The sequence below is a fragment of the Hemisphaericaspora subhashii genome (genome assembly GCF_019202705.1).
Source record: "Hemisphaericaspora subhashii strain CBS 10753 chromosome Unknown scaffold37, whole genome shotgun sequence".
Taxonomy (NCBI): domain Eukaryota; kingdom Fungi; phylum Ascomycota; class Pichiomycetes; order Serinales; family Debaryomycetaceae; genus Hemisphaericaspora; species Hemisphaericaspora subhashii.
Window position 1 is genome coordinate 40745 of NW_026057379.1, and position 15896 is coordinate 56640.

At 35.5% G+C, this 15896-nt stretch overlaps 7 protein-coding genes across 7 annotated transcripts; 3 read left to right on the plus strand and 4 right to left on the minus strand. All coding sequences in view use genetic code 12, as the record gives it.

The window, feature by feature from the left end:
• Positions 1-155: 155 nt before the first annotated feature.
• Positions 156-2180, plus strand: SFL1 (Sfl1p; the record flags this gene model as incomplete). The annotated part of the gene is made up of 1 exon (XM_049408862.1): positions 156-2180. One exon carries the CDS (start codon positions 156-158, stop codon positions 2178-2180), a length of 2025 nt encoding a protein of 674 aa, XP_049261824.1.
• An 85-nt stretch (positions 2181-2265) lies between these two features.
• J8A68_004860 (ubiquitin-specific protease) lies at positions 2266-5979 on the minus strand (the record flags this gene model as incomplete). Its single annotated transcript, XM_049408863.1, has 1 exon — positions 2266-5979. The coding sequence occupies one exon, from the start codon at positions 5977-5979 to the stop codon at positions 2266-2268; it is 3714 nt and encodes a 1237-aa protein (XP_049261825.1).
• Positions 5980-6677: 698 nt separating this feature from the next.
• J8A68_004861 (bifunctional AAA family ATPase chaperone/translocase) lies at positions 6678-8012 on the plus strand (the record flags this gene model as incomplete). Its single annotated transcript, XM_049408864.1, has 1 exon — positions 6678-8012. The coding sequence occupies one exon, from the start codon at positions 6678-6680 to the stop codon at positions 8010-8012; it is 1335 nt and encodes a 444-aa protein (XP_049261826.1).
• A 91-nt stretch (positions 8013-8103) lies between these two features.
• On the minus strand, positions 8104-8409 carry J8A68_004862 (uncharacterized protein; the record flags this gene model as incomplete). The annotated part of the gene is made up of 1 exon (XM_049408866.1): positions 8104-8409. The coding sequence occupies one exon, from the start codon at positions 8407-8409 to the stop codon at positions 8104-8106; it is 306 nt and encodes a 101-aa protein (XP_049261827.1).
• A 590-nt stretch (positions 8410-8999) lies between these two features.
• Positions 9000-12101, plus strand: ADP1 (putative ATP-dependent permease; the record flags this gene model as incomplete). The annotated part of the gene is made up of 1 exon (XM_049408867.1): positions 9000-12101. The coding sequence occupies one exon, from the start codon at positions 9000-9002 to the stop codon at positions 12099-12101; it is 3102 nt and encodes a 1033-aa protein (XP_049261828.1).
• A 93-nt stretch (positions 12102-12194) lies between these two features.
• CEK2 (Cek2p) lies at positions 12195-13358 on the minus strand (the record flags this gene model as incomplete). Its single annotated transcript, XM_049408868.1, has 1 exon — positions 12195-13358. The coding sequence occupies one exon, from the start codon at positions 13356-13358 to the stop codon at positions 12195-12197; it is 1164 nt and encodes a 387-aa protein (XP_049261829.1).
• Positions 13359-13845: 487 nt separating this feature from the next.
• J8A68_004865 (NADH:flavin oxidoreductase/NADH oxidase) lies at positions 13846-15144 on the minus strand (the record flags this gene model as incomplete). The annotated part of the gene is made up of 1 exon (XM_049408869.1): positions 13846-15144. The coding sequence occupies one exon, from the start codon at positions 15142-15144 to the stop codon at positions 13846-13848; it is 1299 nt and encodes a 432-aa protein (XP_049261830.1).
• Between the last annotated feature and the right edge of the window lie 752 nt (positions 15145-15896).

A 15896-nucleotide genomic window follows, 5' to 3' on the forward strand; every position in this document is an offset into this window, starting at 1 on the left:
AAATTTTCGGGGCAAATAATCCGAAATAACGTTAACTTATCATTCCCTCAGCAACAAACAAAGCGTTGATGTCGACAAAAATGGTTCCCCCAACACCTCCCCCACAACTATCTCCCCCACAACTACCTCCACCAACCATAACAAGCCCGACACGAATGGCTGAACCACCAACGTTGAGACCAACAAGTTCATTCGCCATTCCTCCTATTCTGACTGAAACAAGTACAACAGTGAGTATGTCTACATCTTCAGCAGTGGATGCAACACCCATGGGATGCTCAGCATCTTCAGCTTCCAATGGCAATAGCACCAATTCTTCCAATAACAATAATAATGCTGGCAAGACTCAAATCGTATTTATTCATAAATTGTATGACATGTTACATGATGATACAATATCTCATTTGATATGGTGGTCACCCACGTTGGATTCATTCTATGTGATGCCCGGTGAAGAGTTCTCGAAGGCTCTTGCTCAATACTTTAAACATACAAACATTGCATCTTTCATACGACAATTGAACATGTATGGCTTCCATAAAGTAAATGAAACATTTCAAAATCAAGATGAGCAAGCAAATAACCAACAACAACCAAACAAGTGGGAGTTCAGACACTCGACTAGCCAATTCCGTAAAGGGGATGTTGAATCCTTGAAGTCAATCAAAAGACGAAGTTCAAAGAACATTAATTCTCAGAGAGAGGTTGTCAGTATAAAGTCATTACCACCTACATCACATCCAATAGAATATACCCAACAGCCACCACCCCCTAACTATCCCCATCCACACCAACACCATGTTCATCCACCAATCCAACCTCATCCCCAACAAATGTATCAACCTCCTCCGGATGATGGATCAATGCGAGAGGCACAAACATTTCAACCACCCTTAGCACAAGTGATGAGTTATTCCAACGCTAACCAATCAAATCCAAACTCTCCATCCAGTCCAGCACCGCACGGACCTGGAGCCGTTCCACCTGGCCATATTGAATATACTACCAGACCTCCACCACCGACCTCTTTTGAAAACGGAGTCAATTTTAAATTAATGGAAATGAGTAGTCAAATCAACCTGTTAAGAAATGATTTAAGTATAATGAATAGACAATGTGATATGTTGTACCAAAACTTGAAATCTCAAGCTAATGATTCTGTCACCATATTGGATATGTTTGAGAGTTGGATCAGATCAGAGTATAATGATACTTCAGCAATTCCAGAAAGGACCGGTGAGAACAAAACACCAGTCAATTCAATCAAAGCAGAGGATGCCCCATCTCCAATGTCAAGACTAGATAAACCCAAATTCATAACCGAAATTCGGCATCTAAAGCATGCAATGTCACAACGAATTAATCAACCAATAGTGACTTCTCTCCAAGCTCAACCAGAGCAAGGTGTTTCTCAATCTTTTGCAACAAATTCGCGGAATCCTTCAAATTCAAGTATTCAAATTATACCTCAACCATATCCATTAAACCCTCACTACACAATATATGATAGAGCATCAGAGGAGAATGATCCCACCAAAAGAAATTTATCCGTATATGATCCATTACAACCAATACCTTCGAGGCATAATTCAAGAGCATTAATAGACGATCCATCAAGTATTGGTCTACAAGGCAGGATAAGAACAGAGTCGAAGTCTTACAGCCCATTATCAATCAATGGAATGAAGCAAATCCAACAACAGAAGACATCTTCACCCATCTCGCTCATACCATCATCACAACAACAACAACAACAGAACAGTTCTAATTCATCTAGTTCAAGATCTTCCATTGAACTGAAGAGAATTTTACCCCATGTATCTACTGATTTCGTTCAACCTTCAATTCCATACACTACAACTCCCCTCAGTGGCTCAAGAACAAACTCATTGCCTAATCCACGTACAGAGAAAATTGGTGCCGGTTCAACATACTTTTATCAACGTAATTCATTCACTTCTATGAATGATCAAAAGTTAAATCCTTCTTCAAGACCTCAATCTCAACAGCTGCCAATTAGTGGTATACCAAGACGCGGATCACCTCCAAGAAGTGTTCCTGATCAATTACCAAGTGTCAGCGAGTTGGATAAATCTATCAAAAGTGGAGGAGTAGGTTTACCTGCTTTGTTTACTAAGAGGAATGATGAGAATGAAAACAAAAAGAGAAAGTTAGACTAAGCTTTGGGAGTTTTATATAGATTTTGTATTCTTAATTTGTCATTATAATAATAAACGATGTAATTTTATTTCTCTATAATATTTTTTACGATATTTCCCGTTTCAATGGTTCTATATAATCGTATTCTAAATTATCTTTAACATAAACGATGTAATAAGGCGTAGCGGTATTACCCTCAACAAAATTGAATACCTCACTGGAAGGAACTTCGGTTACAGTTTCATCATTATATTTTCTGAAAACATTCTTTTGATGTGGATCCTTAATGTAGACCCAATAATGACCATAACTTGCTTCACCACGATGTATAAAAATAGCAAATATAGAATATCCAATGGACCTGTAATTTTCAAACTGTTTGGAAACTTTCTTGTTAAGGATTGCCAATCTTGTATCAATCTCTAATAACTGTCCTTTCAAATTATCAATCTCTTGTTGTAATACTTGTATGGTACTTAACTCAATTGATAACTTTTCATCTTGGATTATCTTGGCTTCAAGGTATTTCTTAGTAGTCTGAAGAGTCAGTATTATTGACAAACCAGTTTCTTCATCCACATGAAGTATCTTCTTCTTCATTTCCATCAACTCACTAATCTCACGCTTCCATTTAAATACTTCTTCACGTTTGGATAAAATTTCTTCGTCGTCAGTATCCAAATATCTATCGAGATAAATCTTTTCACTGAAAGGAATGGGTTCAATGGATTTGTAGGCCATTAACTTCTCTCTGTCGAATAATACTCTTTGAACATGGAATTGCAAAATATCCGGCAATTCACTGATAGTTATACTTCTCTTAAATAAGCCCCCGTCTAACTTTACGACATCTTCGTTGAAGTAATAATCCAAAGCATCATATATACTCTTTGGGTGATCACTCACATTGATAATTAAACTGAAAAATAATTCTAATGAAACACGCAGATCTCCATCAGGTTTATCCAACGGACTTATAGTTTGCTTAGTCTTTCCATAGAACAATTTCTTTATCAAGTCATATTGTTCTCCATCTTTATCCATTTTATCAGGAGGTAAAACCGTTTCAATCTGGAAAGTCACATTCTCAATACATTCGGTAACATCTTGTTGTCTTCCGACCTCAATCGTGCTTTCCATTTGATCATTCAGGATTGGTAACAATTTGGTCTGTTCTTCTGTAGAGTCTTCTTCCACATCCGATGTTTCTGGAGTTTCTACATCTTCTTCCATTTGTTTGATATCGTTCGAAGAGGTTTCTTCAACGACCATTTCTACTTCGTCCGTACTTTCCATGTTTGCATCCGTGTCGGTTCCAACGTATACAACTTCAGGCTCCATCACATCCACGTGAAAATTGACAGGTTGTGACAAAGGAAGGAATGACAAATATGCCAACTCTTTACTCGGCTGAACACATCTCTTATTAGTATGGATCATCTCATCAAACAAATATTTCAAATGATAAATAAATTGAGTTGCACGTTTGATTTCTAATTCTTCAATTTTACGTCCTCCAATTTTTCGAGTTTCAAATTGAGTTAAATCAAAATCTTTCTCATTATAACATAAAATCAACTCTCTTAATGGCTTTATACAGAAATAATACTGTAATAACGAATTCAAATAACATGTATTACCAATATTATCCAATCCAGCTGGCCAATTTTCTGCAGGTAATAATGATGCATCAATTTTTCCTGTCTTCAAGAAACTAAATATGATATCAGATTTTCTTGATTCAGCAATCAACTTTAAACAATATCTCAACAAACGAATATCTGCTTGTTGGTTAGGGTCAACAATAGCATTCTGAAAGTAAGTTATCGCATCAAAATCAGAAGTGTTTGGTGTCAAATTGAAAAATGAATAAGCCGATGCGGTGGTAATATCTTCCATTTCGTTTAATTTTGTAAATTCGGGAAGCTTAGTTTCAAGATAATTTAACAAAAGATAACTTTTCCTATGAACGGCCACAGATACCAATGCTTTGTGTAAGTAAATAATGTCGGTACTATTAGCATTAAGATTATTTTGCTGCAAGAGATCATCTAACTTAAATTCATATGCAGTAATGACAACCTCATCTTCTGTGACTTCTTCAATATTTAATTCATCAAGTGCCATTCCCATAGGAATAACTTCCCTTTGCAAGAAATTAAGCAAGTTAGTTGAATTTCTGGCTTTGGCGATAACTCGGACAAGATTATTGTAGTATTGATAATTCTTAGGATCACTCCTATATTGGGTTCTATACATAGCGATCACGACCTCGTCATCAATGCTGTCAATTTCATCTTTGTTTGCGATTGAAAGCCCAATAGTTTTCATGGCTTCGACATAATCATAAAATCCAACAAGTTCACCTTGATTTTCCAAATTCCTGAGATATGCATCTAATTTCCTACTTGGCGCAATGCTATTTTTCATACGTCTAGTTTCTTTTAAAGAATCGACATAATGCAACTTATTGGCTGGATCTGATTGTACGGTATTTTCAAAACATTTAATAATTAATTCATCTTGGAAATAACTGGAAATACTGAGGTTGATGAAATAAGGGAATTTCTCAGTATATTTACTATTAAAATTGGTCATGCTTGCATGCTTATCATATTCAACAATTGTTTGAAATACTAATGACATATTATTGGAAAAAGAATAAAGAGCTTCAAACTCAATTGAAGGTACTTTCTTACTGATAACTAGACCCCAATGGATCAACTCGAGAATTTTTCTTATATATGCTTCTTTCAAGCCTGGTAAAAGATTCAAATTTGGAGGTACCGCATCCTCTTTTTCTGCATCCAATGTAAATCCCAACTTCTCATATAGCAACTTAACATCGATTTGAGCATCCAAAACTGTATTCTTCAAGCTTATTGTCTTAATAGGATCATCTGGTTTCAATAAAACTGGTCCCTTTAACACTTTAATAAGCGTCTTGAAACAATGTACTGCGTTTGGAATTGTATCTGGAGATAAATTTGGATGCTTCTCGATTCCTTTCATATATCTTTTGGTAATAATAGACTGAGAAGCCAAAGAATCGAGGTCTTCACTCGAGAATTCCGGATTATATAAAGTTACTCGTAATAATTGATTGTTTGGAGAATTCAAGCTCTTGAAAAAAGCATCATCGATCTTTAAATCTGAATCAGGATAATCTGCTCTTAAAGCTTGCAAATCATGCTTGGAGATCAATTCCTTTGGAATAATATGATATTGGTGTTTATCTATAGGGGTGGCAAGAAATGGGTTGGAGTTGTTTTCTAATGCGGATATTCTGAAATGATATACCTTCTGTTGATCGTTATCTACCAATAATCCTCTAATTATGTATAAAGTTTGTTGTCTGTCATCTAATGAGTGTGATTCCAACGAAGGACAAAAATCCAAGCTATTATTAAGTATAAGGGATTGAAATCTTGGAACTGAATTAATCACTCTACATAAACCATCTGAATAGTCAATAGGCTTGGAGTTCAATAAACTAATATTATACTGGTCCCTCATAGGAACTGTCCATATTAAGTCGTTGAGAATTCTATTCAATGTCTTGAATGGATATTTGATAAGCTCAGAATTTGTGATTCTTGTCCTTTGATATTGAAAACTTGGAGTGGAGGTGGGGGTGGCAGTGGCGGAGTCGCCGCCAACATTCAAGTTGAATGGATTATTCAGCTTCTGTGGTGAGTCTTCCATAGAGCCATCTACTTCCGGGGATTGGAGAGATTGATCTAATGAATCGGAACCTCCCATGCTACTTGGCGGATTTGCAGGAGTTGAAGCTAATGAATCTTCATTCTCATTGACCATAATGGAAAAAAATGTGTTGCAAAGTTAAGTGACTGTATTTTTAATTATTGTTTAAAGCAACTTTAATGGATCTTTCTTTGTTTGTTATGTGGCCTAATAATTAGTAATAGATTAACTGATGCAATTGTATTAATTGATATTACCTCTTGAGATTAATTGTCAATAGATTTGGGTTATTGATTGATTAATCGGAGGAATCTGATTGAGGTGGTCACAATAAAAGAGAGACAGAAAAAAAAAGGTTGCTTCGGAATCGGTTAGCGAAGAAAACTGTAATCTGATTTTTTAAGATTTTTACTTCCCCAAGGGAAACTAACCAATCCAACGGAGGTTCTCCTACTTGAATAATTAATGATCTATCTATTAGGGGCCGTACATAATGTGTATCTGTTATCATAATCCAAATTTAAAGAATTTAGTATGAATTGTGCTCACAATATTGACTTGTGATTTCTAATGAAGTTTCTAGAACGGGATTCCAAAATTAGCAGGACGATGACGATCCAGTTGACATCTACCCCGTAGTAAATTTGTATCTCCCGTACCATCGGAGCAAAAGTGAGGGACCCATCACCAAAAAATCAATCAGACAAAGAAAGCTGCGCAGTACCGAAAAAAATTGGAACAAAAAAATAAAAAAAATTTCACTTCCATTAAGAATTGCAATCTCAATCTCAAAACCCGACTAAGGAAATTAAATGGCCCAACCTGCTCCGTCTATTGACTTTGAAAAAATCAGACAGAACTCAGATGGTTCCCTTGGTGGAATGATCTCTCTGGGATTTAATGAAGTAGTGCTAAATAATCCCTATTTCGCAGCTGGTGGTGGTCTTATGTTATTAGGTACTGGATTAGCCTTAGCTAGACAAGGTATGGTAAAAGGATCTGGTCTCATATATAGGCAATTATTAGTTGATCTTGAAATCCCATCAAAAGATAAATCATATCTTTGGTTTTTAGAATGGATGGCTCAACATAAACAAAGATCTTCTCGTCATTTATCGGTGGAAACTAATTTTATTCAACATGATAATGGGGCAGTCAGTACCAAATTCTCATTGGTTCCAGGTCCAGGAAAACATTTGATCCGTTACCAAGGGGCATTTATGTTGGTGAATCGTGAACGTTCTGGAAGATTAATTGATATGACAAGTGGTACTCCTTTTGAAACAGTTACTTTAACTACACTTTACCGTGACCGAGTATTATTCGGGCAATTATTGGCTGAAGCTAAACAATTGGCCTTGAAAACTCGTGAAGGAAAGACAGTTATATTCACATCTTGGGGACCAGACTGGAGACCATTTGGACAACCTCGTACTAAGAGATTAATAGGTTCAGTCATTTTGGATGACGGATTGGCAGAAGGGATTGTAAATGATGTAAAGGATTTCTTGAAAAGTGGTGCTTGGTACCATAAGCGTGGTATTCCGTATAGAAGAGGTTATTTATTGTATGGTCCTCCAGGAAGTGGGAAAACTTCATTTATTCAAGCTTTAGCTGGGGAACTTGACTACAATATTTGTATTTTAAACCTATCTGAAAATAATTTGACTGATGATCGTTTGAATCATTTAATGAATCATATTCCCGACCGTTCTATTTTATTATTGGAAGATATTGACGCAGCATTTAATAAGAGAGACCAAACTGAAGAGAAAGGTTATACAAATGGAGTTACATTCTCTGGTTTGTTGAATGCCCTTGATGGTGTTGCAAGTGCTGAAGAATGTATAACGTTTATGACTACAAATCACCCAGAGAAATTAGATCCAGCCTTATTAAGACCAGGTAGAGTGGATTACAAAGCTTTGATAGGTAATGCGACTGAAAATCAAGTCAAGAGAATGTTTTTGAGATTCTATGAAAATGAAGAAGAGCTTTGTGAAGAATTCTTAGCCAAATATCGTAAATTAAATGTTCAACATGTCAGTACTGCTCAATTACAAGGATTATTTGTTTATAATAAACAAGACCCTAAAGGTGCAATTAAAATGATTGAAACCTTACAAGATCCAAACACTGTGTTTTAGAAAAAAAATCATTCATGTATATATATGTATATAAATTCATTAGTCATTATAGAATTAAACCATTCATCTGTATATAGTGTACTAAAAAAGTTTACCCTTGATATTTCCTTATCAATTCATCATTGGCATTATTCAATCGTTGTTCAGTTATTTCTCCATTCTTTCCAATAAGCCCATATTTAGGATCACCTCCCCCTTTAATCAAATCATTTATATATTTCATATATATCAAGTAGATTAACAAGTCACAATTATCATTCTTTAGTATACTGGGGGTTAATCTTTGAGGATATTGACGATTGGAATCTGCATTTATTGTCAGTGCAGTTATGAGTTTATGATGAAGCACTTTTCTAATCTTATTTTGAGTGGCAATACTCTTCTTGGCTTTCTTCATCTTTTGACAATATATAAAGTATCAGACTTATGTGCTTAAAGTATGATTTGCTTTCGTTCTTTCAGGCTTTGCCCATCATTGGAGTTCCTTGTTTGTTGTTTTTTTTTCCCCCCCACTGCGGCTTACCGCGACTAGTTGATTTTCCCATTTGGTTAATCTACGGTTGATTACGTCACCACTTGCCAAATTATTGATCGATGGATTTTATAGACAAACATGTATAGTTAGTCTAGTAAGATAGACCTATCATGTTATTCAGCCATATCGTATTGAAGAGTCTAGCACTTTTCTTTTTGACAACGTAATGTCAAACTCCCTCCTTTGTGATGGAAATTGAAAATCCGGGGGCACGTGATCTGTTTGCCAAGGTGAAATTCGCACCATTGCGACCAACTCAACCAAAAAACGTTGGGGGAGAATATGAATCAAAATGAACGTCAACTTCTACCTGTTCTTTATTTAAGAAGCTAAACAACAGGAATTAAAAAAACCACAATCGAGACTCCCTCCTTATTCTAGTAATAATATTCTCGGTTATTTCCTTGCGTTTTGATAATTCTTTCCCAAAAAAGAATATTCTCAAATATATTATGAATCCCAAGTTATCATTCTTGGGATTATTATTCCTAATCTTTACTTATGTCAATTCATTCCAAATAGCGAATGAAGAAGAATTATACCAGAACTTTGATAGAATTAAAAAGACATTCCCAATTAAGGATGTATTTGAAGTAAAAGCAAGTAACAATAGGGGTGGTGGCAAACCTGGTGATGGTGATAAAGATTGTCCACCTTGTTTCAATTGTAACCTTCCAAACTTCAAATGTACTCAATACTCCCAATGTAATACTTTTACTGGTATGTGTGAATGTCAAGATGGGTTTGGAGGAATGGATTGTTCTGAACCTTTATGTGGTTCTCTTGGGGATGGGAACAACAACAGACCAGTGAGAAAGAAGCAACAATGTGATTGTAAAGATGGTTGGAGTGGAATAAATTGTAATATGTGCACAGCTGATGATGTATGTGACCAATTCATGCCAGAAGGTTTGAAGGGTACTTGTTATCAAGATGGTATTATTGTTAATAAATTACATCAAATGTGTGATGTCACTAATCCAAAGATTATTGCTGTTTTAGGAGGTCAAATACCTCAAGCTACTTTTGCATGTAATAAAACGTCTGAAAATTGTAATTTCCAATTCTGGATCGATCAAGTTGAATCGTTTTATTGTGATTTAAACAAATGTGTACTTGACTATGATTTAGCTGCTAACACTACCCACTATAATTGTGAAGAAGTTGCCTGTCAATGTTTACCAGATAGAATGCTTTGTGGAAAGGATGGATCTATTGATATTTCCGAGTTCTTAACTGAAACAATTAGAGGTCCTGGTGATTTTTCCTGTGATGTTGCTGAAAAGAAATGTCGTTTCTCTGAACCAAATATGAATGATTTAATTCAAACTGTTTTTGGTGACCCCTATATTACATTACATTGTACTTCGGGAGAATGTGTTCACAAGAGTCAAATCCCAGGATATGAAGTACCTGATCATTCCAAATTGACCCTTGGTGATATCTTCCTGATAATTGGCGTTCTTGTTGTTTGCATCTTAGGAGCTGCTACTGCCCTTCGTAATATTGGAGAATCTGCTTTATTTAAGAAAGGTGGCGATTATGAACCATTTGAACCAGATTCAAGCATCATGAATCAAAACTTTGAGCCAACAACTCTTTCATTTGAAGATATCAGTTATGAAATTCACGATGGAAGAACAGTATTAAACAATGTATTTGGATTAGTTAAACCAAGAGAATGTTTGGCAATCATGGGTGGTTCCGGTGCTGGTAAAACAACCCTTTTAGATATTTTAGCTGGAAAGAACAAGAGTGGAAAGATTACTGGTAATATATACGTTAATGGAAATATTGTTGATCCAAAACATTACGAAAGAATTGTTGGATTTGTTGATCAAGAAGATCACTTGATTCCAACCTTGACTGTGTATGAAACGGTTTTGAATAGTGCTTTACTTAGACTTCCAAGAGATATGACCATGACACAAAAGAAAGCTAGAGTTATTGAAGTGCTTAATGAATTGAGAATTTTGGGTATTAAAGATCTTGTTATAGGATCTGATTTTAAAAGAGGTATCTCTGGTGGTGAAAAAAGAAGAGTTTCGATTGCTTGCGAGTTAGTCACATCTCCATCTATCTTATTTTTGGATGAGCCTACTTCTGGTTTAGATTCTTATAATGCCAGAAATGTAATTGACTGTTTGGTTAAATTGTCTAGAGATTATGGAAGAACAATTGTTTTCACAATTCATCAACCTAGAAGTAATATTGTTTCCTTGTTTGATAAATTATTATTGTTAAGTGAGGGTGATTTGATTTATTCTGGTGATATGATAAAAGCCAATGATTTCTTTACCAAGAATGGATATAGTTGTCCTTTAGGCTATAATATTGCAGATTATTTGATTGATATTACTGTGGATCATAACAAGATTATCAAAGTAACTAATGCAGATTCCGAAATAGTACAAGCTTCCTCTACCGATTTGCATGACACTGATGTTCATGAACAATTCCTTCTGAATAGAAATCAAAGTCAGGAAGATACCACTATGGAATGGGAACATTACGCAACTCACCGCGATGAATACCAAAGTGACATTGTGGGTCGTCGAACATCTAAAACAGGAGAAGAAGAAACTTTTATTCGTTTACGAAACAAATTACCTACGTTATTCAATGAATCGGTATTATCTTTGGAATTAAAACAGGAAATCTCAGAAGGAGCCTCAAACCCTATTCCGCTTGCTTTATCAAATGGTGCTATTAAGAAAGCGTCCCTCTGGAGCCAATTTACAATTTTGTCTTCAAGAATTTTCAAGAATTTGTACAGAAATCCAAGATTGTTGCTTGCACATTATATTTTGTCTTTAATGGTTGGTTTATTTTGTGGATACTTGTATTATAATGTCTCCAATGATATTAGTGGGTTCCAGAACAGATTAGGGTTCTTCTTTTTCCTTCTTGCTTTCTTCGGGTTTTCGTCATTGACAGGGTTACATTCATTCGCTACTGAAAGAATTATCTTCATTAGAGAAAGAGCAAATAATTATTATCATCCATTAAGTTATTATTTCAGTAAGATTTTCTGTGATTTGATTCCACTTAGAGTGTTGCCACCTATTATTTTAATCAGTGTTGCATATCCTTTAGTTGGATTGACTATGGAGCATAATGCATTCTTGAAAACTATTGTCGTTTTGATTGTTTTTAATGTTGCGGTCTCGGTTGAAATGTTAATTGTTGGTATTTTGGTTAAAGAACCCGGTACTTCAACTATGATTGGTGTATTGCTTTTGTTATTGTCATTATTGTTTGCTGGGTTATTCATCAATAGTGAAGATTTAACTATGCAAATTAAATGGCTTGAATGGATATCGGTATTCCATTATGCCTATGAAGCCTTGTCTATCAATGAAGTGAAAGATCTTATTTTGAGAGAAAGGAAGTATGGGTTATCGATTGAAGTCCCAGGTGCTGTCATTTTAAGTACTTTTGGGTTTGATGTTACGGCATTCTGGAAAGATGTTGGTTACTTATCCGGTTTATCGGTCATTTTCTTGGCTTTGGGTTATACTTTCTTGCATAGATATGCGGTTGAAAGAAGATAGACTAAAATGAGATTTAGATTATCTCACGTTTTTCTTAATTAATTAATTTCTGTTCAAATATTAAAATATATACGTAATAACTAAATAAAAACTTTAATCGCGTTTTTGATTAATAATTTCATGATAAATTTCTATCTTCAACTCTCCAATATCTAAATCTTGCTTATCTATATCAAATTCGAATTCTTCAATTGGGATAGGCAGAGTAGTAGGTTCGTCATTTGGATCGTGATATGAAGCAAGATAAGGGTGTTCCAATGCTTGGTCAACTGTGATTCTCTTCTTTGCATCAAATATCAATAACTTTTCCAATAAGTCTACTGCAAGAGGATTTACCTGGGGTGATCTCCCATGTTTTGCAATCCTATAAGGATGCTTAGTAATGTAAGATGTCAAGTTAATTTGCTCTCTCTGTGGAAGTGACTTAATGAAAGTTCTGGCTCTACTGGATTTGATGTTTCTTAAGTCTTCTTCACCAGGTGATCCCAAAATATCTAAAATTAACCTCAATTGATGAATATAATCTTTACCTGGAAATAAGGGCTTATAAGTTAACATTTCTGCTAAAATGCAACCAACCGACCACACATCAATTGCAGTGGAATATTGTGAAGCACTAAGCATTATTTCTGGAGCACGATACCACCTGGTAGCAACATATTCAGTAAGTTGGGAAATGAGAGGAGGGGATGTAGGCGTATTATAAAGGGCAGAGTTTAATCTTGCTAAACCAAAATCACAAATCTTAAGATCACATTGTTCGTTAACTAAAAGGTTGGAAGGCTTTAAATCTCGATGGATAACACCAGCGCTATGAATCATCTTAAGTCCTTTAAGAATTTGATAAACGAAGTATTGGACATGTTGATCACTCAATGTTTGTGTAGCAATGATGTTGTGTAAATCACTAGGCATGTATTCTTGAATTAAATAAACTTCATTGAAGCTTTCGTAATTTAAAGGTTTTTGCACATCATAAAGCTTAATGATATTGTCATGGCTGTTAAACTTTGTTAATAATTTTATCTCCCTGAGTGTACGAAGACAGAACAATGGCCGTTCAAATGGCATAATCTTCTTAATAGCCACCTCAATTCCTGTTGGTAAATGCGTTGCGAGAGCGACTATTCCATAGGCACCTTCCCCTAATATTTTAGTTACCTTCAAATTCTGGGAAATGTTGAAAACCACCTTGCGCAGCTGTGCCAGGGCCATAGGTTTCTCGCTCTTAGATTGAGCACTCCTACTAGCTAACATTTGGTTGATGGATGAAAAGAAAAGAAAGGAAAGTCGAAAGAAAAAGCAGAAACCCCCCTATATAAGGACTACAACATGATTCTAAATAACATTCTTTTAATAGGGATATACTGGAATGTCATGATGTTAAAATTTTTTTTTTTCTTTTGCATTTGCAACAAGTATGACAGATTAGAAAATTGACACTACCTTTGAGTTGAATCTTAACACGCACAAAAAAATATTTTTTATGAATTTAAGTTTTTAGATACTTAAGCGAGATTCAAAAGAAATAAAAAATACATATTACCGTGACGTTCGTTTCAGATTTTTTTTAGCAAAAATCCTTGGAAGTAGAAAAAAAAGCGCCTGTTCAATCATCAGATGCGAGAATCCCCCTATATGTTTAATGTGAGATTTTGTATCTAATATCCTATTGCTCTAAATGTCTATAATAAAGAAAATAATAATAACCAATATTTATCTACATGTACATGTATCTATCTATCTATTCAAGTTCAAACTTGGAAGTCCTTTCAATTAAGTCTATAATCTGCTGTCTTTCAGGCCAGAAACCCCATCCATATTGTAATGCTTGGTGAAGTCTGACTCCTAGCTTATCAGCAAATTCCCATACTAAACCTGGATTTTTTAAGAAACCTCTTCCAATGAGGGCCACATCGAAAACGCCATCTTCGAGGTATTGATTAACAAGTTGAGGATCTTCATGAAGTCCACCGACACAAGCCACAACGACTTTATCACCCACATGTTCCTTAATTGCACGGGCAAGAGGGACATGGATTGGTTCACCCTTTGTCTTTTTGGCAACCGTTGCTCTTGGAGGTTGCTTGTAATCGTTACCACCTGAAGAAATATCAATCAAGGAGATACCTTTTTCAATCACAAGGTCAGCTAATTGTTTTGATTCTTCAATGGTCCAAGCTTCTGGTCTAGGGCTGTTTTCAACAGCAGAAATTCTCAAGAAAATTGGTGTTTCTGGAATTTTGGATTTGATGTTGTCAATAACTTCCATTAAGAATCTTGCTCTATTTTCAAATGAACCACCGTATTCATCGGTTCTTTGGTTTGAAATAGGACTGTAAAATTCGTTGACCAAATAGCCATGAGCACCATGGATCTCAATAGCATCGAATCCACTAATCTCAACAGCTCTCTTAGCAGCATCACCAAAGTCATTCACAATACGTTTGATGTCTTCTTTGGTTAATTCGTTGGGTACATAATAGTTTCCATGCGGTCTGAATGGAATTGCGGATGGAGCTAATACCTTATCTGGCCATCCACCAACGGATTCGTCAGCTACTTGTTCTAAATGGACAAACAATGGTTGACCACTGGCCTTTCTACCACCATGATTAATTTGAATAGCTACTAGTTGCTTTTGAGAATGAGCAAAATCGACAATTTGCTTTAATTTTTCAGCTTGACTATCAGTCCAAATACCTAAATCATGAGGAGATAATCCAGCTTCTGGACTAACACCAGCACTTTCAACGATGGTAATACCTGGACCACGAGAAATGATAGAACTGTAGTGCATAAAATGAAATGGAGTTGCTTCGAATTTTGAATCGGCCGAGTATTGACACATAGGGGAAACACCAATTCTGTTTTGCAATGTAAGATTACCAATCTTTAAAGGTTGAAAGATTTTTGGAATTATTTGATCTGGATTTTCACGATAGAAAGTTCCGGCAGGAACCGGTTGTTCAGGAGTGTAGTATGGAACAGCGTCGGAAGCCTTAGCTTCATCTGATGGTTTAATTTCGTATGATACAGTCATGGTCTTTAAGCTATGATCCTTATATGTCTTCTGATTTAAAAAAAACGGCTTTCTAGAAAGCACATTGTGGAGTATTTATATTTCCCAACGAGGTGCGGAAAAACGAAAAATAAAAGGAAAAGCAGAAAAAAAGCAACTTAAATTTTATTTCCGAAGTTTCCTAATGGGGAAAGTGTGATTAGTAATTTTCCGATGTGGTAGAGTCAGCTTCGGATATAATTATCTCGGACGATTTGCTACGTGGCTATACAATGACGTTCATACTCCTTCAACTAGTTCATTTATTTCACTCTTTGATAGATATCGACTCAAATGCCGCATGGCTATGTTTCGATGATGAATTAGACACCTTCCCTTTGCTTACAAATACAGATACTCCCCGATCCCGCCCAAAACTCGTTTCCTATTCTCTTTGCGTCCAACCTCTTGACAAAATAGGGGACGAAAGTAGCTCTAACGGAAAAGGTTGCTAGGTATGATTTAAATCTGGGGCCTCTAGTCAGGAAATGTGGCTTCTTATATAATAGAAGTCTCTTCTTTTTTTTTGAACAACCAATATATCTGGAATGGAATCCAACACAACGAAATTTCAGGACAGTTCTTCGAAAATAATCACCATAGCAAATACTGCAACCAGAGTATATGTAGTTATCTAACAAGTCGATTGTATGATATACGAGCAATGAAGTTTAACGTAAATTATCAATCTTAAAGATGAAATTATGGATGTGAGATTTTCTCAGATGGTAATA